The 27,086-nt window shown below is 39.1% G+C and overlaps 1 protein-coding gene across 3 annotated transcripts; it reads left to right on the top strand.

Moving 5' to 3' along the window:
• The first annotated feature begins 998 nt into the window (after positions 1–998).
• On the top strand, positions 999–27,045 carry LOC106873290 (calcium-responsive transcription factor). Of its 3 annotated transcripts, none has more exons than XM_014920599.3 (13): positions 999–1,019; positions 8,234–8,454; positions 9,662–9,889; positions 12,121–12,296; positions 15,294–15,483; positions 15,664–15,781; positions 17,420–17,557; positions 17,958–18,170; positions 20,178–20,334; positions 21,110–21,302; positions 21,995–22,134; positions 23,578–24,010; positions 26,667–26,863. In XM_014920599.3, the coding sequence occupies exons 2-13, from the start codon at positions 8,244–8,246 to the stop codon at positions 26,717–26,719; spliced, it is 2,250 nt and encodes a 749-aa protein (XP_014776085.1). In that variant the 5' UTR covers positions 999–1,019; positions 8,234–8,243; the 3' UTR covers positions 26,720–26,863. The 3 variants fall into 3 exon arrangements, with proteins under 3 accessions (XP_014776085.1, XP_014776083.1, XP_014776084.1); XM_014920597.3 differs by lacking the exon at positions 999–1,019 and adding an exon at positions 2,475–2,767 and having other exon boundaries at positions 26,667–27,045; XM_014920598.3 differs by lacking the exon at positions 999–1,019 and adding an exon at positions 5,777–5,915.
• Positions 27,046–27,086: the final 41 nt, after the last annotated feature.

Raw genomic sequence — 27,086 nt, 5'->3', positions numbered from 1 at the left:
TTTTAGTCAAAAAAAAATTATTAACTTCTTGCAGAGTTCGAGCACACGGCAACATAATATCTCCTCCACTATTTAAGTATTACGTGTCAAAAGTGAAACAAAAACACTCATGTCAAATACTTTCACTTTAAAAATGAAACTATTCCACTAACTGAAACAATCACATTTCGATACTGTAGTGACAGATACTTTCACAGAGAGAGACAGAAAGAGAGAGAGAGAGAGAGATGTATATGTATATGTACACCATTTCGATACTGTAATGACAGATACTTTCAGAGAGAGAGAGAGATGTATATGTATACATATAGATGTACACGTATATGTATATATATATAGATCTATACATACATGTATATGTATACATATGTGTAGATGTATGTATATATATATATATAGATGTACGTGTAATATGTACACATATATACATATATACATGCATACAGATATCTATACATATATACACCCATCACACACACATACACATGCACACAAACACACACATTAGTCATTTGTTTTCTTATCCAAAACTACGTCAAAAGTACTGAATGGATCTTTATGAAATTTGGAAATTATATTCTTTGCATAACGGCCATAACTCCCATGAAAATTCATATTTTTGATGTTGATGAAATTTTAACCCGAACATAACAGATGAGCATTATTTAGAAAATGATGTCACACGTTATCGAGGCTACCATTCTTTCTGGATGTGCAAAAGGGGATGACGTCTTTATTCCAAGAATTCCTCTTACTCCATCAGGAGCAGACATTCCTTTTACATTCAGAAGACTACAATTCCCCCTTCGTGTAACTTTTGCCATGTCCATAAACAAATATCAGGGTCAAACACTGTCTGTAGCTGGTCTTCTCTTGGAAGAGCCCTGCTTCTCACATGGACAACTGTATGTTGGCTGCTCAAGAGTGGGCAGCAACAAAAAACCTATTTGTATATGCTCTACAAGGGAAAACAAGGAACATAGTTTACAATGAGGTGTTATAATCACAACAGCAAGACAGTATGTACATGATCACCTTCTTTTACGAAACTTCATTGACTTTCATATATTTATATTGATATACATATATATACGTGTGTTTGGGTGCGTGTGTGTATATACATCTCTATATATAAAGATGATGCGTAGTCTAGACGGCGTTTTTAGATTTCATTATTCTCTTTAACCCGGGCAACGCCGGGTATTTCTGCTAGTATATAATAAAAGGAGAGGAATTTCACTAGAGTGTATGCTACATTTATGTGTGTGTGTGTGTGTACAATTCAAAGTATACAGTATTGTAGATCCATTACTGTTAATCTTATCAAACTGATTTCACACTAGGTACACTTCAAGAAGAGCATGTGGTATTACTTAACTGTGCAAGTAAGATCGGCTGAAACGGATATATAACACTGTATACTTCGATTAATAGACTCACTCGATTGACAAACATACAAATACATCGTTTTTCTGATTTATCGATTCTTAAACGACCATGTATGTGCGTGTGTGTGCTTGTCGTGATCGAATATCACTTTCATCTGAGCATTAATATTCGTTTTCAGTCTTCTATGAAAAACATGTTTGACCACTGGGAAATATTACTTTGGCTGGAAACAGTCGAGGGTTGGCGACAGGAAGAGCATATGGCTATAAAAAAATCTGCCTTAACAAATTCCGCCTGACCCACGCAAGCATGGAAAAGTAGACGTTAAATGATGATGAATAATACCTACATGCTCGGTGAAAAAGTACAATGTGCGAATGCATGTAAATAAACGCAGAGAATGCTATGCTTCACTGATGAAATCCCTAGTCTCAGAGGATTGATATCCATGTGTTGCGCTATGACTATTTTACCGCTTATACAAACATAAAAAGGTAATTTAAGGTATTAACACTATCGTCGAAGCTCTATGTTTATTCAAGTGATTGTTACAATATTTGAGCGGTAAGGTCTCAACAGACCCAATATAATTTGAATGCCGTGGCAGAGTTCTAGCAGGAACTTCTCATATTGTTGATGTCTTGAAAAAGTTCGAACTTAACTTGACATACACACCCGACTTTTTTTTATACTTTTAAATAAAAAAAAAAGCATCTTCCTTTATTTATAAAACAGCTAACGATACACACATTAATAATTACTTGTTCATAGATATAACTTGCGTTAATATAGTCTTCAATTTTGTTATTTTCAAATGAAATGGAAAAAAAATCGCTAATTACAAATTCTCTATTTTTTCCTTTATTTTCAGTAAAATTTTACATTAGAGGTTATCAAATATGATCTTGCCAACAATACTTTCATAAAAGAAACAATTAAAAAATGTTTAATTTTTTGTAACTTTTAATGTTTAACGAAAATAATTAAAGAAAAAGAGGATTTTTTTGTGGAAGAAAAACAAGTAGCGCCATCTGCCAAGTTCGATTAACGCGTCATGACTAACACACATTCATAGAGGCACATACACACACGCACTCATGCGTATAGTTACACTTTATGTACATACACACGCATGTTTATGCATATATATATATATCTACGTGCGCACACACACATACGATATGGAAACCTAAACACATACGCACGGACTTATGCACATGCGCATACACATAAACGCAAACCCAAACACACAGACAGCTGAACTCCACACACATACAGACACAGCTACGCACACAGACCCAGCCAGCTACGTACACACACACATTTTGGCCTCAGTTTCATCGCCATCTTGAAGTCGAGGTTTTGCGACGATTTCGAGGTTTGTGACTCGTTTTCGCTTTAAAGCTTGGTTTTTATTTGTTAGATTCAGGTTGTGAGTTCGAATCACTGTTGCTCCTTGTGGGACGAAGTCTTAAATTACGGGACTCATCTGTGATCATTACTGAGGATATTATAATTGCCATATATCTCAATATGCCATTCACTGTTTCACTACCGTTATACCGCATAACTCATCGTCTTTACCATAATTCCTGCTGCTCTCTCACTTTCTCTTGTTCCCAGACACCAGACTCTGCAAAGCCAAAATATTTGGTCCCCTCATGCTTTTCTGTTTTAAATATTTTTGAATTCTTCAGACCTAACAGAACCTCTCCATGTAACCCCCCCACCTCAACTAACACCTATGTATATACGGACATGTTCACAATTAATAATTCCTTGATGCTTTCGATATTCATTCTTTAATTTACCATTTTTACCTCATCGATGAAACCCCGACTTAACCAGGGAACCGATCTCTCTCTCTCTCTCTCTCGTCTCTCGTACCTGCGACTAGAAATAACAACTAAATCCTCCACCGATATTACAACCAAAACATCTTTACACTAAAAATGGAAGGATACATAACGCATCTGGCACCACTACATTACCACACACGTCTGAAATTAAGACTGGTTGGTCATGGCTGGAGTGCTTTTGATCCTAGTCCAGGCTCTTAAACATAGACACAACAGATATTATTATACACTAATTTGCGATTCATTATATATAAATATAATGAATATATAAATGAAATTCCGTCTGTGTTACTTTGATATCTCAGTTCCTTGCTATAAATACCAGACCATTCTATATTCTATAAATTCTTCATCAATGTAATTCCACCGTAATGCAGTATTTTCTCTAGACACTATACTTCTGACTTGTGTTAACATTTACTTCCATTTTCAGTCTGGTTTTGTATTAATTTTCATTATTAAAATAGGTATCAGGTACCCAGCAGTTCGATTCTTACTAGGAACGGTGTCGCTCAATGCCCTTCATATAAGCTCATATATAAACTTTGAGGTGTATTCATGTAAAATACAGCAAATAATATTTTTAAAGAGACGAAACTACTGAGAAAGCCTCTACTTAGCCGCACTAATTGGTAGAAATAGCAGCCTAATCGCTCGCAAATCACATTATTGTTTCATAAGAAGACAGGACTTTGAATAATATATTTACACACACACGTACACTGTTTTTGAATATAAGACGGGATTGTCACGGCTAGAACACTTAATCCTAGGGCCAACTTAGTGTTAATACTGGTGCAGTCAAATCTGTATACATAATCAGTCGTTAGACCTATTAGAAATAGCAACCAAGTGCCCCTCAAATCACATCTTAACGTATTAAAAAAAGTAAAACAACATCGGATTAATGTAGTCCTCGATACATTGTGCCTGTAAAACAAAACCAGCAAAAGCAATGACGAAATGATTAGAATACATTTGACCGTCGTTCTGCTCAATTAAGGCTCACCTAGGGTTCCCCTTCATTTGTTTTTATACTAAAATTGAGCCCCTTCCCCTCCCCGTTTTCACTACGTAATTATAAACGATTGTTGTATTGGGTTGTCTTCTGAAATACTCCTCATGTTCTTTCAATATCATCAATAATTCCAGTTATTGATTTCAGCATAAAGGATTTATATATATACATATATATGCATATAATGTGCGGGGATGGGTGTGGCGAGGTTGTCCCCAATACAGGTGTTATTGACCGGCAGACTGAATGTATGACTCAATGCTTTTTTTTCTGTCAGTAAATAATACGTATGGGTGTTTGTGTAGTCACATACTTCGCGTGTGTCTCTGTGTGTGTGCATGCATGTATATATATATATATATATATATATATATATATATATATATATATATATATATATATATATATATATATATATATATACTCATTCTGTAGATATATAACCATTGGTAATATATACATACATATACCTGTAGATATAATGACATATACATACTCATACACCTACTAGGTATATATATTAAGTTACTGGTGTAATAGTACTATATATATTATATATATATATGCATGTATGTATATATATATATACACACACATATCAAGACTTTAGACTTTTCTCCAGTTTAAACTGTGACATTTTTGTTATGGACATTCCAGCAATGGAGCTTTGTATTTTTGTTAGAGAACAGCTCCTTTCTCAGAAGAATTTAATTAGTTAAAAACAGAAAATATATACATATTTAGGTGCAGGAGTAGTTGTGTGGTAAGTAGCTAGTTTACCAACCACATGGTTCTGGGTTCAGTCCCACTGCATGACACCTTGGGCAGTGTCTTCTACTATAGCCTCAGGCTGACCAAAGCCTTGTGAGTGGATTTGGTAGATGGAAATTGAAAGAAGCCTGTCATATATATATGTATATGTTTGTGTGTCTGCATTTGTCCCCCCCCCCAACATCGCTTGACAACCGATGCTGGTGTGTTTACGTCCCCTATAACTTGGTGGTTCGGCAAAAGAGATCGATAGAATAAGTACTAGGCCTACAAAGAATAAGTCGTGGGGTCGATTTGCTTGATTAAAGGCAGTGCTTTAGCATGGCCACAGTCAAATGACCGAAACAAATAAAAGAATAAATAAGCATTAGAGTTGAGAGAGTAATCTGATGGTATCTCATGAAGAAGAGGACAAAGGACCATAACAATTGATAAGACATAAAGCTGGTGAGGGGCCATCTACAAAAATGGCAAAACCCCCTTTTAATACCAACCAGCCCTGATTCTATGATACAAACTTCCTGTTTTAAAGTGGGCTATGTGGTAAGTAGCTTGCTTATGAACCACGTGGTTCCGGGTTCAGTCCCACTGCATGGCACCTTGGGCAAGTGTCTTCTACTATAGCCTCGGGCCGACCAAAACCTTGTGAGTGGATTTGGTAGACGGAAACTGAAAGAAGCCTGTCATATATATGTGTGTTTGTGTGTCTGTGTTTGTCCCCCCACCATCGCTTGACAACCGATGCTGGTGTGCTTACGTCCCCGTAACTTAGCGGTTCGGCAAAAGAGACCGATAGAATAAGTCCTGGGGTCGATTTGCTTGACTAAAGGCGGTGCTCCAGCATGGCCGCAGTCAGATGACTGAAACAAGTAAAAGAGGTAAGAGTATTTATGTTCCAAACAGCAACATAAAATGACTAGGTTTTTCACTAAATTTTTTGTTATTTTAAAAATTAATTGAAATTCAACAATAGAGCTTTGTATCTTTGTTAGAAACTAGTTCTTTCCTCAAAGGAAGAAATTAAGTAATTAAAAACAGAAGTGAAATCATCATCATCGTCATTTAATGTTTGTTTTCCATTCTAGCATGGGTTGGGCAGTTTGACTAGAGCTGCCACAGGCTCCATTTCTCTGTTTTGGCATGGTTTCTATGGCTGGATGCCCTTCCTAATGCCAACCACTTTACAGAGTGTGGACTGGGTGCCATTTACTGTGACATCGACATAAGCGCTTTTATGTAACATTAGTATGAGCACTTTTATGGGGAACCAACATGGATGTTTTTATGTGGCACCAGCACGTGTGAGCTTGTGAGACTAGGATCACTTGTGTGAGAGAGGGATGTAGAGAACATACCTGTATGCACAAGAAGTGTTAAAGTGACTTAAATTAACACTTTCAAAATTTTATATCTTCATTGTTTAACGTCTGCTTTCCATGCTGGCATGGGTTGGGCAGTTTGACTGAGGACTGGTAAGCTGGGAGGCTGCACCAGGCTCCAATCTGATCTGGCAAGGTTTCTACAGCTGGATGCCCTTCCTAATGCCAACCACTGTATACTAAACACTCCCTACCACCAGCCATCACTCTCACCCCACCCTCCGGATGCCTGAATATCAAGGGATTATATTTGCCTCCTCGAATGCAAGCCATCACTTCTTCCCCAGGTCACTCGTTATTCACATCCATCATGCTCTCACCTTTTACCAGTTCTACAACTTACAATCTCTTTTTCATGAGCAAATTTGTTGTTGCTATTAGTGTCTACTTTCTGCTATTATTCTTTTCTATTCTAGGCACAAAGCCCAAAATTTTGTGGGGAGGGGTCCAGTTGATTGGATCAACAGTATGCAACTGGTACTTAATTTATCGACCCCCAAAAGGATGAAAGACAAAGTTGATGTCGGCAGAATTTGAACTCAGAACGTAAAGATAGACGAAATACTGCTAAGCATTTCGACCGGCGTGCTAACGTTTCTTATTTCTTTACTGCCCACAAAGGGGCTACACACAGAGGGGACAAACAAGGACAGACAAAGGGATGAAGTCGGTTACATCGACCCCCAGTGTGTAACTGGTACTTAATTTATTGACCTCGGCGGAATTTGAACTCAAAATGTAATGGCAGATGAAATACCGCTAAGCATCTCGCCTGGCGTGCTCACGTTTCTGCCAGCTCACCAACCTTTCTGTTATTATTGTCTTTCGCACTACACCCTGGCATTACTGTGTCTTTTCTATTACAGCTAGAGTTGAGCCTTTGAATTACAGGCTCAAAGGGTCAGCCTTGTCACACTGTGTCACGCTGAATATCCCCGAGAACTACGTTAAGGGTACACGTGTCTGTGGAGTGCTCAGCCACTTGCACGTTAATTTCACGAGCAGGCTGTTCCGTTGATCGGATCAACTGGAACCCTCGACGTCGCAACTGATGGAGTGCCAACACATATAGAGTTGAGCATAAGAAAACCCACCCAGTTAGGTAAAAATTAAGACCATACAGGTGTGTCCTTTATGTCCATGCCTCCTCCTCCTCCTGCACACAATCTGTCCCCTAACCCTAACCCCATCCACAACCCATCTCCCCTCCCCCATGCTCACCAGCTGCTGCATTTCCCCTACCACATATCCTCCTAATACCATCTCCACCCACCACATCCCTTTTACAGTCTCATGAATTCTCCCACTCAGCCTTTCCAGTCCCCAGCCCACACACTGCTACCACCATCTTCTCTTTCTCACTCTCCCCTCTCTCTTCACTCTCTCCTCAGCTGAGGCAGCCACATTTCCCCTCTAATGCAAGACTCCTTTTTTTTTTTCTGTCCCTCAGTTGAAGAGATCTTGTCTTGCAAGTCACTTGGTGGCCTCATTGCTGCTGGAGTCACATAAAAAAAGCAACCCAGCACACTCTGTAAAGTGGTTGGCATTAGGAAGGGCATCCAGCTGTAGAAACATTGCCAAAACAGATAGCAGGGATTGGTACAGCCTCCTGACCTTCCAGTTCCTGTGGAGGCAGCCAATCCATACCTCTATGGAAAATGGATGTTAAATGATGATGATGCAAACTGTATCATTTCTTCCTATTCTAATTCACTATCTCTCTATTCAGCCGGTTTCTCCCATCATATGCTTGCTTCTGTCCTAGGTTGATAATATCCAATGTTTGAAGTTATCTTCTTGTTTATTTTCTTTTACAGGTGACTAATCATGTCAGATGGGGTGCAGATCTTGTCATCTGTTCCTGAGTCTCTCTTGACAACAGCCACTGTTCAAGACATTAGCCAAGGAGGAGAACTGATCACTTCTGGTACTCCCATAGAAATAATCCACACTTCACCCGAGACAATAGCGGCACTCTTACCAAAGAATGGACAAGCTGTCTGCCAAGATGCAGAAACAACAATTGCTCACAGTGGAGGTAAAGGGTTATTTTTCATACTCATTCAGATTTCATTTTATCCAACACCTTACTATGATTCTACATTCCAATAGTTACCACCACCTTCTAATGGGACTGACTTCCATGTATTTGTTTTAATTTAATTTAATTAGCACCATTTGAGTGCGATCGTTTCCAGCTTTGCCTTACTGGCACTTGTGCCGATGGCATGTGAACAAAACAGTGGCCTGACTCCTGTACAGGTGGCATGTAAAATACACCATTTGAGCATGGCTGTTGCCAGTACCGCTGGACTGGCACGTAAAAAACACCCACTACACTCTCGGAGTGGTTGGCATTAGGAAGGGCATCCAGCTGTAGAAACACTGCCAAATCAGACTGGAGTCTGGTGTAGCCACCTGTTTCACCAGTCCTCAGTTAAATCGTCCAACCCATGCTAGCATGGAAAGCGGACGTTAAATGATGATGATGATGTAACTAATTATTGTGAAGGCTTAGTGGTTAGGGTGCTGGACTCAAGATTGTAAAATTGTGGTTTCAATTCCTGGACTGGGAATTTTATGTTGTTCCAGTCCACTCAGCTGGTGTTGTTGTTTGTTCCTTCTTGAGCCATGCCTGGCTCATAAGGGCTGGTTTCCTGGTTTCATTGGCGTATAAGTTCCTCACCTGGACGGGACGCCGGTCCGTCGCAGGTGAGCTGCTAGATGCAGGAGGAAAGAGTGAGAGAAAGTTGTGGCAGAAGAGTCAGCAGAGGTTCACCATTACCTAAACTCCTAGGCGTTTTGCTCATAAACATACACATTGCCTGGTCTGAGATTTAAACCTGTAATCCCTCGACCATGAGTCCGCTGCTTTAACCACTAGGCCATCTGCCTCCACCTACTCAGCTGATAAAAATTAATAACCCTACGAAGGACTGGTGCTTCATTCAGGGAAGAATATATATGCTAGAAGGACCAGGAAACCAGCCCTATGATTCTTATGGAGTGATGTGGACTAACCATGTATAACAATTATGAAATTATACATTTGGTAGTGTTTATCTTAATGAAACGGATGTTGAATACAGAGTATGAACTATGTAAAATTTACACTTTTCCACTTTTAAACAGTGTTTTTGACTTAAGTCTGATATTATGCAGTTTTATATTCTGTTTGGCGTATTTACGAGGCTGTGAAAATAAAACCTATCATGTTCTTATATATGTTAAATATTTCTTTACAGGTAATCAAAATGGTGCACCAACTTTACAGAGTTTACTTGCTACTCCTGTGACAAATGGTCAGCTACAAATCATTACAGTTACCTCCCCTGCTCAGGAACTCCTAAACTCGACCCAATCTGATGGTGGTGAGAAGGTCTGGCAGGTTGTGCCCAGCTCAGTGAACCCTGAAATTGCTACAATTATTGCTGTAAATACCAATAACTTTGAAGTAAAAGCAGAACTTCCAGGTATGTCTATTTGCTGAGTGATTTCTTTCTGATATAATCAATATATAATAGATTGGAAAGAAATATTAATCATTTGTAGGTATGTGACATTCTGTTTTGCAAACACAATATGAGAGTATTGAAGTTTGCTTGAAGCATTGTGTATTATTTGTAAAATATAATGTATCTTAAATGGCACAACAATGCAGAGTGGACTATAATAACTGTTATAATTTAATTATTCATAATCTGATATAATAATATTTCGGAATATAAAAATTCCTTCTTCAGGTATCGTTAGGAATTGATTGAGTCATCAACATCATCATCATCATCATCAAACATCTGTTTTCCATGCTGGCATGGGTTGGATGGTTTGGCTGGGGTCTGGCAAACCAGGAGACTCCAGTCTGAATCTGGCAATGTTTCTACAGCTGGATGCCCTTCCAAACGCCAACCACTCCGGGAGTGTGGTGGGTGCTTTTTTACGTGCTACCGGCACAGGAGCCACACAGAGTGAGGGTGGCTGGCATCGACCACATTCGGATTGTGCTTTTAATGTGCCACTGGCACAGGAGCAAGTCACTGCTATAATATGATATCAGACTATGGATAATTAAATTATAACAGTTATTATAGTCCCCTCTGCATTGTTGTGTCATTCAAGACACATTAGATTTTGCTATGAAGTATATTAAATGTTTTCATAAGTCAGCACCCTGTTCTACTGTGTTAGCAGTGCCATTTACATTATTTTGTTAATATTATTTCTATAGATATTCTATAGAAATTATATCCAGCTCAGATTTTTGCTAAGTTTCATATCGAGATGTAAAATGAGATCGAAGACAAAATCCCCTGAAATATGGCATATACACTCATTACCCATTTTTGTCTTAGATCTCATTCTTTGTTTACATCTGATGTCTTGATGCGAAACGTAGCAAAAATCAGAGCTGGCTGTAATTTCTATAGAATAATTGTAAAAATCAATTGCTGCATAAGCCATTTAAGAAACACACAAAAACTGTTAGATTCATCTGAGATGCAGCACAAAATTTTGTCAGTGAACAGGTTGCGGTCTCACAGCGACGAAAATATTTTGGCAAATTAAATTTAAATATTGAAGTGAATCTAACGGTTTTTGTGTGTTTCTTAAATGGCTTATAAACACCTTCCATGCTGCAATTGTTTTCGTTCCAGCACACGATCTGAGATTGGGTCACTTGCTATGCAAGTACATCTCTGTAATTGTAGAAATAATCTTAACAAAATATTGGAAAGAAAGTCCTGTTGCATTTTTTGATATGGTTGCCTTCAGGGTATTTTTCCAAATCTTACATTGAAAAAAAAAAATGCATTTTTAAATTCTAATCTTTCTGTTTTTCTTTAACGATGTATCAATCTTACCTTTTTAAATTTAGATTACTTTCTTGCAAGAAGTTTGTAACATAGAACCCACGGTAGCCTCAGGTTAAAAAAAGGGTTCAAATGCTTTGAAGAAACACTAATTGCATAATGTCATCATCATTTAACAATCTGTCTTTTATACTGGCAAGGATGGAATGGTTCAGCAGAATCCAATGAGCTGGAGGACTGCATCAAACTCCTTTGTTTTGATATGGTTTCCATCATTGAATGCTTTTCTTTTTTCTTGACCTCAAAACTTGTGAAATTGCAAAGAAACAAACCCCTTGACCCAGTGACCCAGCAGGGTCATGGTAGAGTGAGGGGTTGCGTTATGTTAAGTTTTGAGAGGCTAAAATATGACGGAAGGACAGCCTTGTTGTAGTGGAGATATATGACCTACCCTGCATTATATGAGGGTAGGTGGGTGTAACTGGAAAGGAGACAGTGATGATGGAATGATGAGATGTGAGATCAACTTAAAAATATTGATAATTCTAACTCTAATGTTTTTTTAATTATGGTGACCCTGTCAGTGCTGGTGCCATGTAAAAGGCACTGGTGATGGTGCCACATGAAACACTGGCACTGATGCCACATAAAAAGCACTGGTACTGGTACCATGTAAAAAGAACTGGTACTGGTACCATGTAAAAAGCACCCAGTATATTCCATAAAGTGGTTGGTGTCCAGCTGTAGAAAGCATGTCAGAACAGACAATTGAGCCTGCTGCTGCTGCTGCTCTTGGCCTTGCAAGCTCCTGTCAAACCGTCCAACCCATGCCAGCAGGGAAAACAGACGTTAGATGATGATGATGACCTCCAATTGTTTTTAATTATTTACAGATGTCGATCAACTTGAAAATATTGAGAATTCCGATTCCAATGAAGTTTCAGCAACAATCAGTGAAACCGATTCTGGGATGATGTTAGTTTCCCCTCTTCCGCAACCATCACCTCAGTCCATTCATTCTCTGCCGCTCAATTGTCCCTCATGGGCAGCACGACTTCATAATTGCCAGGTAACAGCAAATTGGATTCTACATTACTATCTTTTGTCTTTTACTTGTTTCAGTCATTGGAATGTGGCCATGCTGGGGCACTGCCTTGAAGAATTTTTTTTTTTTTAAGCCTGATACTTATTCTATTGGTCTCTTTTGTTGAACCGCTAAGTTACAAGGACTTAAATATGCCAACACCAGTTGTCAAGTAGTGGTGAGGGACAAATAGGGGTACAAAGACATTTACAGGTACAGACACACACACACACATACATACATACACAATGGGGTTCTTACAGTTTCTGTCTATGTTGTATAGTGAAACTGTACACCCCTCCCGGCAAAAAGTGGTAGTAGCCAGCCATTATAAATAGACCAGTAGCCGGTCAACAGGGGAAGGTCAAGAGAACATGTCGACTGTGTTGATAATCGTGTCTGTGCTGATACAGAAATTATATTGTGATACTGAGTGGACGTTATAACGAACCAATTTTTTTGAGGATGATAACACTGTACAACTGGGGGTCGTACAGTGCCAGATAGAACCATTCTATCGACAACTTTGGAATATAACAATATCTGTCAGAGCGACAACCGTCATCAAAAGACAGATACACAAAGTGGCAAAAGACCCCTTTACAACAGTCTACCAAATCCACTCACAAAGCTTTGGTTACCCCGAGGCAATAGTAGAAGACACTTGCCCAAGGTGCCATGCAGTGGAACTGAACCTGGAACCATGTGGCTGGGGAGCAAGCTTCTTACCACACAGCCACACCTATACCTATCTTTTATTTTTTTCCATTTTTCATTCATTGCCCTACAGCCATGCTGGAGCACTGCCTGTAAGGGTTTAGTGAAACAGATTAACTCCTGCATTTAGTTATTGTTTTTTTTTTAAAGCCTGGTGCTTATTCTATTGGTCTCTTTTGCTGAACTGCTAAGTTTCAGGAAAGTAAATAAACCGAAACTAGGGAAGGGATCAACACAAAGACTCGTATACACACACATGTACATATGATGGGCTTCTTCATAGTTTCCATCTACAAGATTCATTCACCTAGCATTGGTTTGCCTGGGACTATAGTTGAAGACCTTGACCAAGGCACTGCAAACTGGGACTGAACCCAAAACCACATGGTTGTAATGCAAGCTTAACCACATCCCATGTAGAGATAATTGTTTCAAATTCTAGTTTGCCAATTAACCACATAAAAAGCACTAAGTCTGTCCTGCTGAGTGGTTGGCGTTAGGAAGGGCATCCGACTGTAAAAATGATGCCAAAACTGTCACAGAAGTCTGGTACAGGCTTCTGCCTGGCCGGCTCTTGTGAAACCATCCAACCCATGCCAGCATGGAAGGCGGATGTTAAACGATGACGACAATGATGATGATATATTAGTTTCTTCCCAACTCCCATGTTTTAGTTGATTATGACAGCCTGCTAAAGGTGATGACAGCATAAATCCAAGATATCTGTCATCCTTCACCTCCGCTTCCATGAGAAACAATCTCATGGAAGCGGATGTGACTGACAAGACCAATGCAAGATAGCCAGATCCTGAACAACTGCTGTAGGGGGTTGATGAGGACGTCTCCTCCCTTCTCCATTTATTCCCCTCATTAAGTTTCTAAGCACTCTACTCCAACATCACACATCGGCCCCCATGCCTTCCAAATAACAGCCAGGGTCTCCAACCAATTGGGAAAGACACTACATAAAATGAGAGACAGCTTTGATCATGATCGTCTCAAGTGGTCTTTCATTTTATGCCCGCTCCCATGTTTATACCGAATAATAAACACAATACTAAACTCGGCTTGTGAAGACCTGTTGGGGCAAGTGAATTCGAAATCGTGTTGGCACCTGTACCAGTGGAGCACTAAGAGCACCGTCCGAGTGTGATCATTGCCAGAGCAGCTGTCTGGCTTCCGTGCCAGTAGCACGTAAATAGCACCATTTGAGCGTGATCGTTACCAACATCTTACTGGCACATGAAGAAAACATTCAAGCGAGATCGTTGCCAGTGCCGCTGGACTGGCTCCTGTGCAGGTGGCATGTAAAATACACCATTTTGAGCGTGGCCATTGCCAGTACCACCTGACTGGCCTTCATGCCGGTGGCACGTAAAGGCACCCACTACACTCTCGGAGTGGTTGGCATTAGGAAGGGCATCCAGCTGTAGAAACTCTGCCAAATCAGATTGGAGCCTGGTGCAGCCATCTGGTTCGCCAGTCCTCAGTCAAATCGTCTAACCCATGCTAGCATGGAAGGCGGACGTTAAACGATGATGATGATGATGATTTTGATAAATAAAATATCTCCAGTTCATTATTGTTATCATCATGCTCACTTTCCATGAGTTGGACAGGTTATTACAGACCCAGTTACCTCCCATTAAGAGCAACTGCACCCAAATACTTTAGAACCTCCTCATGTCACCTGGCACGGTTTCTACAATTGGATGCTCTTCCTTGCAGAATATACTTTACAGAGTAAACTGGGTGCTTTTTATGTGGCACCAACACTAGAGCGGTTGAATAATTCTTGGTGTGACAGAACTAAAGCTAATTCAACCCTCCACTTTCTCTACTTGTAACGGACTACTTTACAGTGTTTGAAGTAAATATAAATTTAGAAAGAGAACAATGGGGGCAAAAAGGCCTGAAATGGTTATTGGAGACTCCAGAGTCAACAGAATTTTAAGGAGCAGGGATACATGCTCTCACTCGAAGGTGGAACATTGCTATTGAGAGAGACGGTGACTATGTTGAGAAGTAGGGATGTGATCCACAGAGGACCAGCTTCATTTTGATGTATGATACATGTTCCTATGTTGGTAATTATACCTGTCCTACGTTTTGACTCACCCTTCTACTTTTAATTGCTCTCAAAATAAAATTGTTAGTCATTTGTCATCATAATCACTGTTTCATGTCCCTTGAAATTTCTAAAACTGATAGAGAATTCTAAATTCTTATGGCTTAAATAATAATCCTAATTATTTTTATTAACAGATGATTGGCAACTCATTTCGAGGTTATGTTGAGAGTGAGATAGAAGTCGACCTGTTGCTAACTTACCACAAACAACAAACTCACAGTTACTGGGGGACTCGACAGTCTCCAAGTCCTGCAAAACCTTCAACTCGCCTTATGTGGAAGTCTCAATATGTCCCATTTGATGGGATCCCTTTTGTGAATTCAGGTAAGAAAAAGAAGAAAAAAATCTTTCATATTGAAAATAAAAAGTGTCTTATAACTTTTATATGCATAAATGTAATTCATTTAATTTCCGAAAAAAAGAATGCTAAAGGTTTAAAGTAATGGAAACGGTATGAGTAAAAGGTGATGTAGATAAATGAAATTTTACCATTTTTGCTGCCAGGAAGCCGGGCAATTGTTATGGAATGTCAGTTTGGTCCTCGGAGAAAAGGAAACTTGAAGAAGAAACAAGCTGAACAGAATAATAAAAAACCTGAATACACACAAACCTGTCCTGCTCGGTAATGTTTATCCATTTATTCTGCTTCTTTCTTTTAATTTGTAAATGGCATTTATTATAAATGGTATTTAATGTAAATGGTATTTATTGTTTTAGCACCTCATCCTGCTCACTCACCCAGCTCAAGCCTTTATATCACTTCACTTATTCTTACTACCCCTAATGTCCCTTAAGGGCATGTCCCATCACATCTACCCCATAATTTCTCTCACTATCACTCTCTTTACATTACTCTCCAACTCACTTTTTTCTCTACTTTACAGCAAGACCTCTGTAACTGTCCCCTTGATACCTTAAATCTCTCAACTGGCACAAAGCCACATCCACCTCAATACTATTGCCTGCTCCTTCCCAGTTGAGGGGTTTTTCTCTTGCAAGGTACTTAATGACCCTGTCAGTGCTGGTGCCATGTAAAATGCACCCAGTACACTCTATGACGTGGTTGGCATTAGGAAGGGCTTCCAGCCATAGAAACCATGCCAAAGCAGACAATTGGAACCTGGTGGAAGGTCTCTGGCTTGCCAGCTCGAGTTAAACCATCCAACCCATGTCAGCATGGAAAACGGATGTTAAATGATGAGGATGATGAAGTAAGGATGGTGCATTGCCAGAATCATTAGAACATTGGACAAAATGCTTTTTGGTATTTCTTTCTGCTCTTTATGTTCATCATCATCATCATCATTTAATAACCATTTTTCACGCTGGTATCGGTTGGATGGTCTGACAGGATGCAATGGGTCTGAGGACTGTGCTGTGTTCCAATGCCTACTTTACCATGGTTTCTATGAGCTAGAAACCCTTCCCGATGCCAGTTTATGGCACCAATACAAATGCAAGACAAAGATCTCCTTCAACTAAGTGGGGCTATAGTGGAGGGAGATGATTTTATACTAAGGGATGTCAAGTGAGAGTATGAGAGAAGGGGCCAGAACAGAACAGCTTTCTTGCTGTTGGGGGCTCCATGGCTATTCACATTGAAGAAGAGAAGGTGTGAGTGACTGGGGTGGTACTAGAAAGAGAGATTAGTTGGGAAGAGACAGAGTGTCACTGTGGACCCTCATGAAAGCACAATATGTTTAGGCATCAAGAAGCCTGGATATGCTTTTATGGTGAACTGCAATAAAAGGAGACTGTATAAACAGTGAAGCCTTTGTTTCTTATCAGCAAACACATGAGAAGACAAGAAGAAATTTTAAGACTCACATAGCATTAATCTGATCTAAATTAAAACTGGTGTCAAAATTTCATGTTTACTTTTGTTTGAAATGCCAGAATAATAATGATAAAATTAGTTTTCTAAATTCTTCATTATTTTCAAAATTAATTGAAAGGACAGCAGTGAATTTTGAGAGAAATAGGGTAACCAAAGGGTTAAAGTGATCTAAATTAAAACTTTCCATAAGAAAATGTTAGTTTTATGTTAATAACAACTAAAATATTTCACGAAATTTTCCATTATTTTCAAAATTAATCAAAATAAAACCAGTATATTTCAACAGAAATATGGTAACATAAGGGTTGAATATGGCTGTTTGTTTGCCTCTTTTCCAGTTCTTGCAGGACCTCAAGCCAGGGAACTTGGATGTATTTATGAGAAAACATGACATTAAAGTTCCTTTTTCTTTATATTTTACAGGATTTACATCAAAAAAGTTAAAAAATTCCCTGAATTTACAGTTGATTTAATGCAAGATAAAAGATCGTTAAAAATTTCAATGGACAAACGATTTCAAGAATTAAAATCTTCTTGCCTTGACAACATTGGTCAAGAAAGGTGCGTCCCATCCTGATTTTGTAATTTTTTATTTTTTGTCTTAAGTTGCTGTTTTTCTTATTTCTTTATTGCCCACAGGGTGCTAAACACAGAGGGGACAAACAAGGACAGACAAAGGGATTAAGTCGGTTACATCGACCCCAGTGCGTAACTTGTACTTAATTTATCAACCCCGAAAGGATGAAAGGCAGAGTCGACCTCGGCGGAATTTGAACAGATCCTCCTCCATGTTTAACAGTTGGAAGAATGCAGTCTGGGTCAAATGCTTCTTTTGGCTGCCTTTTTCTGCCAGCTCGCCGCCTCTGTCCAACCCCTGTTTTTCTGGTGTGTCTTTTCTTTAAAAAGAAAAACAAACAAAATATTGCATTTATTTAGTCTTTTTTTCTCTCATTCTATTCAGGTATTATGTACAACTGCCCACTGAAAATGCGCACGAGTTTCACGCAGAGAATGTGGAACCAGCATCACCCAAATACGATACAGCTGTTGAACTAGATGTTGAAGCCAAAAACAATGTATTGTCCTCCCGGTTACATCCAAGAGTTCAGGATAAAATTCGAGAAATGGTGGCTGCTGGAGAATCTCGTATTTATGTCATTCGCAAACAGTTACGGTGAGTCTAAAATAACAGTTTTGCAAATCTAACACTCGCACATTCAGCCATCCTCATGACCATTGCTTAATATCCATTCTCCATGCTGGCATGGGTTGGATGGTTTGATAGGTGCTGGTTAGGCAGGAACTGCCCCAGGCTCCATTGTCTATTTTGGCCTGGTCTCTATGACTGGATGCCATTTCTAATACCAACTACTTTACAGTGTTTACTGGGTGCTTTTTACATGGCACCAACACCAGTGCTTTTTATGTGACATCGGTGCTTTGGAGCTGTACTTTTGTGATCCTTTCTAAGTATTTGCGTAAGAGTCCGATGTTCCATATCTGAAAGTTCTGGTTTTCTTCCGGAGTTTTGTTTTGATGAGGAGGTTTTCTCTTTCTCAAAGGCTATCATTACTTTCGAGACAGTACTTCTTGATACACCAAACATTTCGGCTGTTTTCATTACTCTTGCACCTGCCATACAAGCACCAACAAAGTGCTTTTTATAACCAGAGGTAGGGAAACGTTCTAGTGCAGTTGGCAAAAATTTCCAAAGAAAAGGGTCTGCGGGTGGATCACAAGTTCTAACTCTTATATCTGTGTAAATCTTGTATATATTTATGTAGAATTTGAGACACATTAATAAAGATAAGTTTAAGACATTAAATTAGCGCATCACATTTTCAGTAACACCACCACTGAATTTAGGACGTTTATATATCTTATGAGGTTTCTGTATTTTGCAGCTAGAGTGTAGTTGGGTCTCAAGGGGGTGGTACAAACATAGCAGTATGTGTTTTATAGTGAAAATAAAATTTCCATTCAAATGGCAATTACCGGACAATTTCTGTTTGAGTCTTAACCGTTTTAAGTTGTAGTGGAAATGCAACCCAACATCGTTTCACAACCTATGCTGGTATGTTTACGTCCCCATAACCTAGCGGTTTGGCAAAAGAGACCGATGGAATAAGTACCAGGATTACAAAGAATAAGTCCTGGGGTCGATTTGCTTGATTAAAGGGCAGTGCTCCAGCATGGCCGCACCCAAATGACTAAAACAAGTAAAAGAGTAATTTCAGTTAGAGATACTTGGGAATCAATCTGGAAAGTGTAATGACAGTTGCTTCTGACAGGAACTTATGGAAGAAATGCTATAGGACTCTACCTCAGCACTCTCCCTGAAATAGTGATGGATGGATGGTTTTATTATTTAGAAACCTGTAACCAAATTCGCTATTGTTCACAAATTACAATATCATCATCATCGTTGTCGTTTAATGTTTGCTTTACATACTGGCATGGGTTGGACGGCTTGACTGCACCAGGCTCCAATCTGATCTGGCAGAATTTCTACTGCTGGATGCCCTTCCTAATGCCAACCGCTCCTTGAGTGTAGTGGGTGCTTTTTATGTGCCACTGGCACAGGTGCCAGTTAGGTGGCACTGGCATCAGTCAAAAAAAATAAGCACATATATCTATCACTTTTTAAAGTTATCTCTACAGATTGTCTGTAGAAACTAGAGTCAGAACTGAAAGCTATGACATTTCGTATACGAATACGTCTATGTAAACAATGTGATCAAAAATAGAAAAATGGGTAATTGGTGTACATGGATATTTCAGGAGTTCTTGCTCCTTCTTCAGTATCACATCCAACCCATTAACCACCGACAAACGTGTTGCTTAAATAATCACTAATATTTAGCTGTGTAACACATTTGGATTTATTGATTTTACATATTAAACCCATTCCTGGCAACCGGTATGTACTTATTAATTGTGGGTGGATTGGGGCACCGTATTTTGTTATGCAACCGTAATATTCTACCAAGTATATTAAAGACTTACAAGTCAATAATGTGTCCTATCTGTGTTAGCAGTGCAATTCAGTCACTTTTTGAAGCATATCTTTACAGGTTTTCTGTAGCAGCGAGAGCCAGCACTGATGTATATATATTTATATATATATGACTGTCTGAGAAAATATGATGAGTTTTACTTTATTGTAATCTGAAACTTTCAGGAATTTTGTAACCAAAGAATTGTACCCAGGGAATCCTGATAATAGTCCCGAACGCCATGATCTCACACTCTTTCCTACTGTTAACGATCTGAAGAATCACATTCATCAAGCTCTCAAAGACATCGGAACTGGGAAACTTCCTTATACTTCTCCTGCTGTAAGCTTTTTTCTTTGTCTTTTTTTGCCTTGTCATTCATCATCATCATCATCATCAATATTTCAATATCCATTCTTCCATGTTTCATCGAGAAAAATTTTCTATGGTTGGATGACCTTCTCCTGTTTCCAAACAAGGTAATAATGCCTTGGTCTGTCGAACAGCAGACGACCCCCAGACATAGTTCTGAGTCTCTTTTTGTTTGCAGTCTTCTACTATAGCCTTGGGCTGATCAAAGCCTTGTAAGTGGATTTGGTAGATGAAAACTGAAAGAAACCCATCATCATCATCATCATCATCGTTTAACGTCTGTTTTCCATGCTGGCATGGGTTGGACGGTTTGACTGAGGTCTGGAAAGCCAGAGGCTGCACCAGGCTCCAATCTGATCTGGCAATGCTTCTACAGCTGGATGCCCTTCCTAACGCCAACCACTCTCAAAGTGTAGTGGGTACTTTTACGTGCCACCGGCACAAGGGCCAGTCAGGTGGCCCTGGTAGTGATCACATTTGGATAGTGCTTTTTATGTACCACCAGCATGGTAGCCAGTCAGGGGGCACTGATATTGGCCACGTTCAGATGGTGCTTTTTACATCTTATATATAAATATGTGTGTGTGTGTGTGTGTTAAGTACCGGGGCTGATTCGTTTGACTAAAAATTCTTCAAGGTAGTGCTGCAGTGTAATGACTGAAGCAAAATAACTCTATTTACTTTAATGCTAGGTAATTAAAATGTTAATTGGGCTAATTTTGTGTTTGTCTTTCTTTACTTTCAGCAACATCTTAACTTGGAGATAATTACTAGTAATGATATGCAAACTTCTCAGGATGGTGACAAAAGCTGTGATATGACCCAGCTGGGCACAACAAGTGTCTGGAACACGGGTTCTAATGGCACCAACAACAGTGATAACCCTAATGCTGTCCCAGAAACTGTGACAGTCACGTTTACACAGAACCCAGGAGAAGGTAATTTTCTGTCTTCTATTTGTTTCAGTCTTTGGACTGTGACCATGCTGGGGCACCAACTTGAAGAGTTTAGTCAAACAAGTTGGTCCCTGTGTATGTGTGTGTGTGTTTTGTTATTAAAATTTTGTTACTTATTCTATTTGTCTTTTTTGCTGAACTACAAATTACAGGGGCATAGAAACCCCAACACCAATTGTCAAGTGGTTGGATCACACACACACATACACACACAATATATATATCACTGATGATGACTTCACACTATATTTATACAGGTTGTTCGAAAAGTCTCTCTTCATTCTGACTCTCCAAGAGTCAGACTTTCCAAAATATATTTCAAAACATGTGTGGAAGAATCAACTTATGTATTGAAAATGAAGGACGACACTTTCAACACCTCTTATAATGTTTTTTAAAGTCTTGTAAAGTCTAATATATTCTTTTGTAGTCTTATACCATCTCGTAAATTTTTGCAATAAAATACTTACTGCGGAGAGACTTTTTGAACACTCTATATTTAATTATTAATCTTTTGATTATCTCCCTTTATTTTTGTTGACTTCTGTTAATCCTTATGCTATTCAAGTTTTCTCGTTAGTCAAGGTGTAATTAGAATTAATTAATATTTCTTGATTAATTGCATTAAATATGTTAAATGACTCGGACTGTATAATTCTAACTTTTACTTTCAGATGGTCAACACGTAATCTCTCGAATCGAGACCCATTTAAGTGATGGCACAACACAAGTCTCTACCAGTTTAACACCTGAAACTGCTCAACTACTTTCGAAAATACATCCAAGTCTTATTTCTGCTGGAAGTTTTATCCAGGTAAATAAATGTAATGAAAGCATCGATTTGGCAGTCATTAGAGGCTTAGGGCTGGCAGAAACGTTAACATGCCAGGCGGAATGCTTAGTGGTATTTCATCTGTCTTTATGTTCTGAGTTCAAATTCCGCCGAGGTTGACTTTGCCTTTCATCCTTTCGGAGTCGATAAATTAAGTACCAGTTGCGTACTGGGGTCAATTTAATCAACTGGCCACCTCCCCCAAAATTTCGGGCCTTCTTATTTAAATCCATTGTTGTTTTTACAGTGGCCAGAGGATCACATATTTCTCATACGTTTCATTTTTGTCTTGGTTTCTACAACTGGATGTCTTTTCTATCAGATTAAACTAATACTTAACCGACATTTTTTTTGTCGACCCTGGAGGAAGAAATCAACTTTAACAATAATAATTATTTCTTTATTGCCCACAAGGGGCTATACATAGAGGGGACAAACAAGGACAGACAAAGGGACAACCCCAGTGTGTAACTTGTACTTAATTTATTGACCCCGAAAGGATGAAAGGCAAAGTCGACCTCGGTGGAATTTGAACTCAGAACATAACGGCAGACGAAATACCGCTAAGCATTTTGCCTGGCGTGCTAATGTTTCTGACAGCTTGCTGCCCTATCTTTAACAATAATAATAAAAATAATATTGTTTCAAATTTTGGCAGAAGACCATCAGTTTTAAAGGGAAAGATGTTGGTCAATTATATTAATTCCAGTGCTTGACTGATACTTCATTTTTGACCGGCTCTTCTGCTGGTGGCATGTAAAAAGCACCGTCCAAATGTATTTGATGTCAGTGCCCCCTAACTGGCTCCCGTGCTGGTGGTACATAAAAAGCACCATCCAGACGTAGCTGATACCAGTTGCCCCTGATTGGCTTCCATGCCAGTGGTACATAAAAAGCACCATCCAAATGTGGCTGATACCTGTGCCCTCTGACTGGCTCCCGTGCTGGTGGCATGTAAAAAGCACCATCCAAACCATCGTAGATGCCAGTGCTCCCTGATTGACTCCCATGCTGGTGGCACCTAAAAAGCACCCACTGCACTCTTGGAGTGGTTGGGGTTAGGATGGGCATCCAGTTGTAGAAACCTTGCCAGATCAGATTGGAGCCTGGTGCAGCCCGCTAGCTTGCCAGTCCTCAGTCAAACCGTCCAACCCATGCCAACATGGAAAAGCGGATGATGATGGTGATGATGACTATGATAAGATAAAACACAAAGTTGACCTCAGTAAGATTTGATCTCAGATTGTAAAGAGCATGAAGAAATGCAGCTAAGTATTTTGTCCAATGTGTTAATGATTCTGCCAGTTTGTTGATTGTTTTTGAAAAGAAATATCAACGGTAACGAGCAATTATGAAAATTCCTTCATTTTTTATTTTTGGTAATTCTATCAAATTTCTATTTTGCTGCTATTTTTCATCTTCCAGTTACCATCAATTCCATCTGATGTGATGAATAATGAAGCATTAACTGTCACTTCTGCCATTGACGATGAGACGAACATTTCCCATGATCAGCAATGTGAAGAACTTCATTCAGAGATTCCTGCTACAGCTCTGTCGTCAGAATCTGTAACAACTTTACAAGTTGTGCCAGCAGACAGCTCCCAATATATACAAACTGCTGATGGCACGCACCAAATTATTGAGGCAACACATTTAGTTGATGGTACTCAGTTGGTTGAAACTGGATCGTCACCAATGACGATTCATGAAGCTCATATAATCCAAGCAGATGGCACGGCCATTGTACAAACGGACAATGTACAGCTGCTGCCACCTGGATTAACAGCTCAAATAGTTAATCCTGATGGTACGGAACCAAACTCAAGGCAGTTAATTACAGTTGCGGTTAATCGACGTAAGTACATTTTGTCTGTTTTATTATTATTATTATCCATGAAAAATTTGCAATTTGTGAAGAAGGAAAATAATTATTATAAATATGTTAGACACAAGCATAACTATGTGGTCAAGAAGTTTATTTCACAACCACGTGGTTCCAGTTGATTCAATCAACAGCACAGCCTGCTTGCCAGATTGGCTTGCAAGTGGCTGAGCACTCCACAGACATGTGTACCCTTACATCCTTGTGTGTGCATGTGTGAAAGAAGTCCTTAGTGTCCAAGTCTTTCAGTTGGTCACCCTCAGTGTCAGCATATCAGCTGGCAGGAGGGAACAGAAAGTGACTTTCAAATACTGTACATTCAATGTAGGATATATGAATAGATATATACATACATACATTTATGTATCAATCTGTATACACACACATACATATAGGAGCATTGTAGAGTTGTTGCTGCTGCTAGCCCAAATTCCAAGCACAGTTTAAAATAAGATAGCAAAATCGATGTAACTACACGTTTCTCGGACAGCTTCTTTCTAAAGATTGGCCTTTGTGCCCAAAATATAAAGGTTTCTGTAAAAATTTCTGCATTGTTAGAAGCTTTCCTTATGTCCGTTTTCTTTCAAAGCATCATCCGATTGTGGTTGATGCCAGCCTCCCTCTGACCCCTGTGTTGTTGGCATGTAAACAAAACACCTACTAGACTATCGGAGTGGTTGGCATTAGGAAGGGCATCCAGCTGTAGAAACATTGCCAGATCAGAGCTTGGTGCAGCCTCCTGGCTTCCCAGATCCCAGTAAACTGTCCAACCCATGCCAGCATGGAAAACGGACGTTAAATGATATATATATATATATATATATCATTTAACCACTAAGTTACGGGGACGTAAACACACCAACATCAGTTGTCAAGCAATGGTGGGTAGACAAATGCAAACACACCCACACAAATACATAAATATATATATATATATATATATATATATATATATACAAACATATATATACGATGGGCTTCTTTCAGTTTCCATCTGCCATATCCAGTGAGAAGGCTTTGTTCAGCCCGAGGCTATAGTAGAAGACATTTGCCCAAGGTGCCATGCAGTGGGACTGAACCCGGAACAATGTGGTTGGGAAGCAAGCTTCTCACCTCACAGCTACTCCTATATATATGTGTGTGTGTGTGTGTGTGTGTGTGTGTGAACTGTAGGTTAGTTAAGATATGTTTGACATATTTTAACTTCTTAAGGCAAATTCAGTGCAGTCACTGGAGAAAAGATACTTTCTTCTGGTAAAAGATGTAAAAACACCGTAGAATTCTTTCAGCATGGTGACTGCAGAAAATTTGCTTTTAGGAGTTGAAATATGTCACAAGTTCATTTATTCCTAATCACTGCTTGGTATTGTTGCTATACATACATATGTATGTGTATACACATGCTCACAAACAAACAAACAAAAAGAATGCAGCTCTGATAATGGACAGAGTCAACGACTATTGAAAAGGTTGCAAGATGCAGCGAAAATTCTAGAAAAAATAAATAAGTCAATGAGTGGAAATCGAACTGGTGTGTTAAGTAATAAGGCACTAAAAGAGAATGACTTCCCAGACACAATAAAATATGCTTCAATACACGAATTCACATAAAGAATCTTGCAAACCAAATACAAAAACAAAATATATATATTTTGCCTGTCTCTTCTCAAAGCTCGTTTCTCCAGCGTCCACCACTTCACCTCGTTATGGCTTAACAGCCCTCACCGTTTGTTTTTACTATTTTGTTCTTACTGTCCTGTTTTTGTCACCACTTTAACCCTCCACAAATTCTAAGTTTTTTTTTAATTTGCTTCCCGGGAACAACTGTTTTAACAAAGTCACGTCTTGTCCCTACATTCGAAACGCGGAGTACGTAAAACAGGGGACAACTGATGAAGAGAATGGTTTTTATGTTGCCTGTCTCATTTCTCTATTTCTTTCTTTTGTTGTTCGGAAAAAGTTCGTTTTCCATGTTTTTGTTTTTTATGTTCTTGTTTCTCATTTTATTCACATATTTTTCACGTCCTGTACCCATATATGCATGTATATATACATATATATGTAAGTATGTACATACATGTATGTATATATGCACACATATATATACATATATATGTATATATATATGTTGTTCGTAGAAAACATAAATCCAGAGAAGAAGCACGCTCTAAGATGTGGAGCAGTTTATATTTTTTACTGGGGAAGGCCGATTTATGGGATTATCCTGGGTTTCCCATCCATAAAGGGTTTCATTTTATGGCATATCATCAGACCCCAAAACCTATTGGTGGACGACCTCTGCAAAATGGGCCAACAGTTTTGGGAGTCTGACAATACGCCATAAAGTTAAACCCTTTATGGACAGGAAACCCAGGATAATTCCATAAACCGGCCTCCCCCCTCCATATATAATAGATAGATATTGATTTGAGGGAGACTTGGCAACTATTTTCAGCAATTCATGTGAGCACTAATTTTCATATACTCCCATAATACACTTTATCTACATCATTGTTCTTCTACTCCACCTCTCACCCTTTCTCTCTCTTTCCCTCAAATGCCATTGTGTTTTTTCATGTCATTTATATAATGTATGTTTGTTGTTATTTTTTCTCTTTTCTATTTTCAGAACCGGGTTCATTGGTGCCACTTCACAGTGCCTCTTCAGTTGAAAAAGTTTAGGAAGTTTTAAACTGTTTCATTGTTGCCACAGACTACAGTAATTTTAAACTGTACCAGTTTCAGCATGGTGATGGTGGTGACGGTGGAAGCAATACATTTGACAATGTCAAAGGTCATCAGTGTCATGGAGAGATGAGAGAGAGAGAGGCAGAGAGAGGGGGGTGTTGTTGACATTGTTCTGTTAGAATTTGTATTATTCTGAGAGTTGGAAGTTGTCCTGCTCATGCCCCTCCCCCCCTGGTTTCTGCTAACTCCAGACTATCAGTGACACACAGACACAAATCCATCAACAAACAACAAAAAAGAACCCAAGTGGGGGGGGGGGGGGAGGAAAGAAAGCAGGAATTATTTTCATTGTATTTTCCGA

This window comes from Octopus bimaculoides, chromosome 2, assembly GCF_046866305.1.
Source record: "Octopus bimaculoides isolate indiv1 chromosome 2, ASM4686630v1, whole genome shotgun sequence".
Lineage (NCBI taxonomy): Eukaryota > Metazoa > Mollusca > Cephalopoda > Octopoda > Octopodidae > Octopus > Octopus bimaculoides.
This window is presented reverse-complemented; position numbering and strand designations above follow the sequence as displayed.

What these genes read in the sequence shown, in the direction of transcription:
- LOC106873290 (XM_014920597.3), top strand. Translation starts at nt 8,244, where the DNA reads ATGTCAGATGGGGTGCAGATCTTGTCATCTGTTCCTGAGTCTCTCTTG. An exon ending in CTGCTGGAAGTTTTATCCAG is followed by an intron (nt 22,135 to 23,577) that starts GTAAATAAATGT and finishes TTCATCTTCCAG; the next exon opens with TTACCATCAATTCCATCTGA. An exon ending in TACAGTTGCGGTTAATCGAC is followed by an intron (nt 24,011 to 26,666) that starts GTAAGTACATTT and finishes TTCTATTTTCAG; the next exon opens with AACCGGGTTCATTGGTGCCA.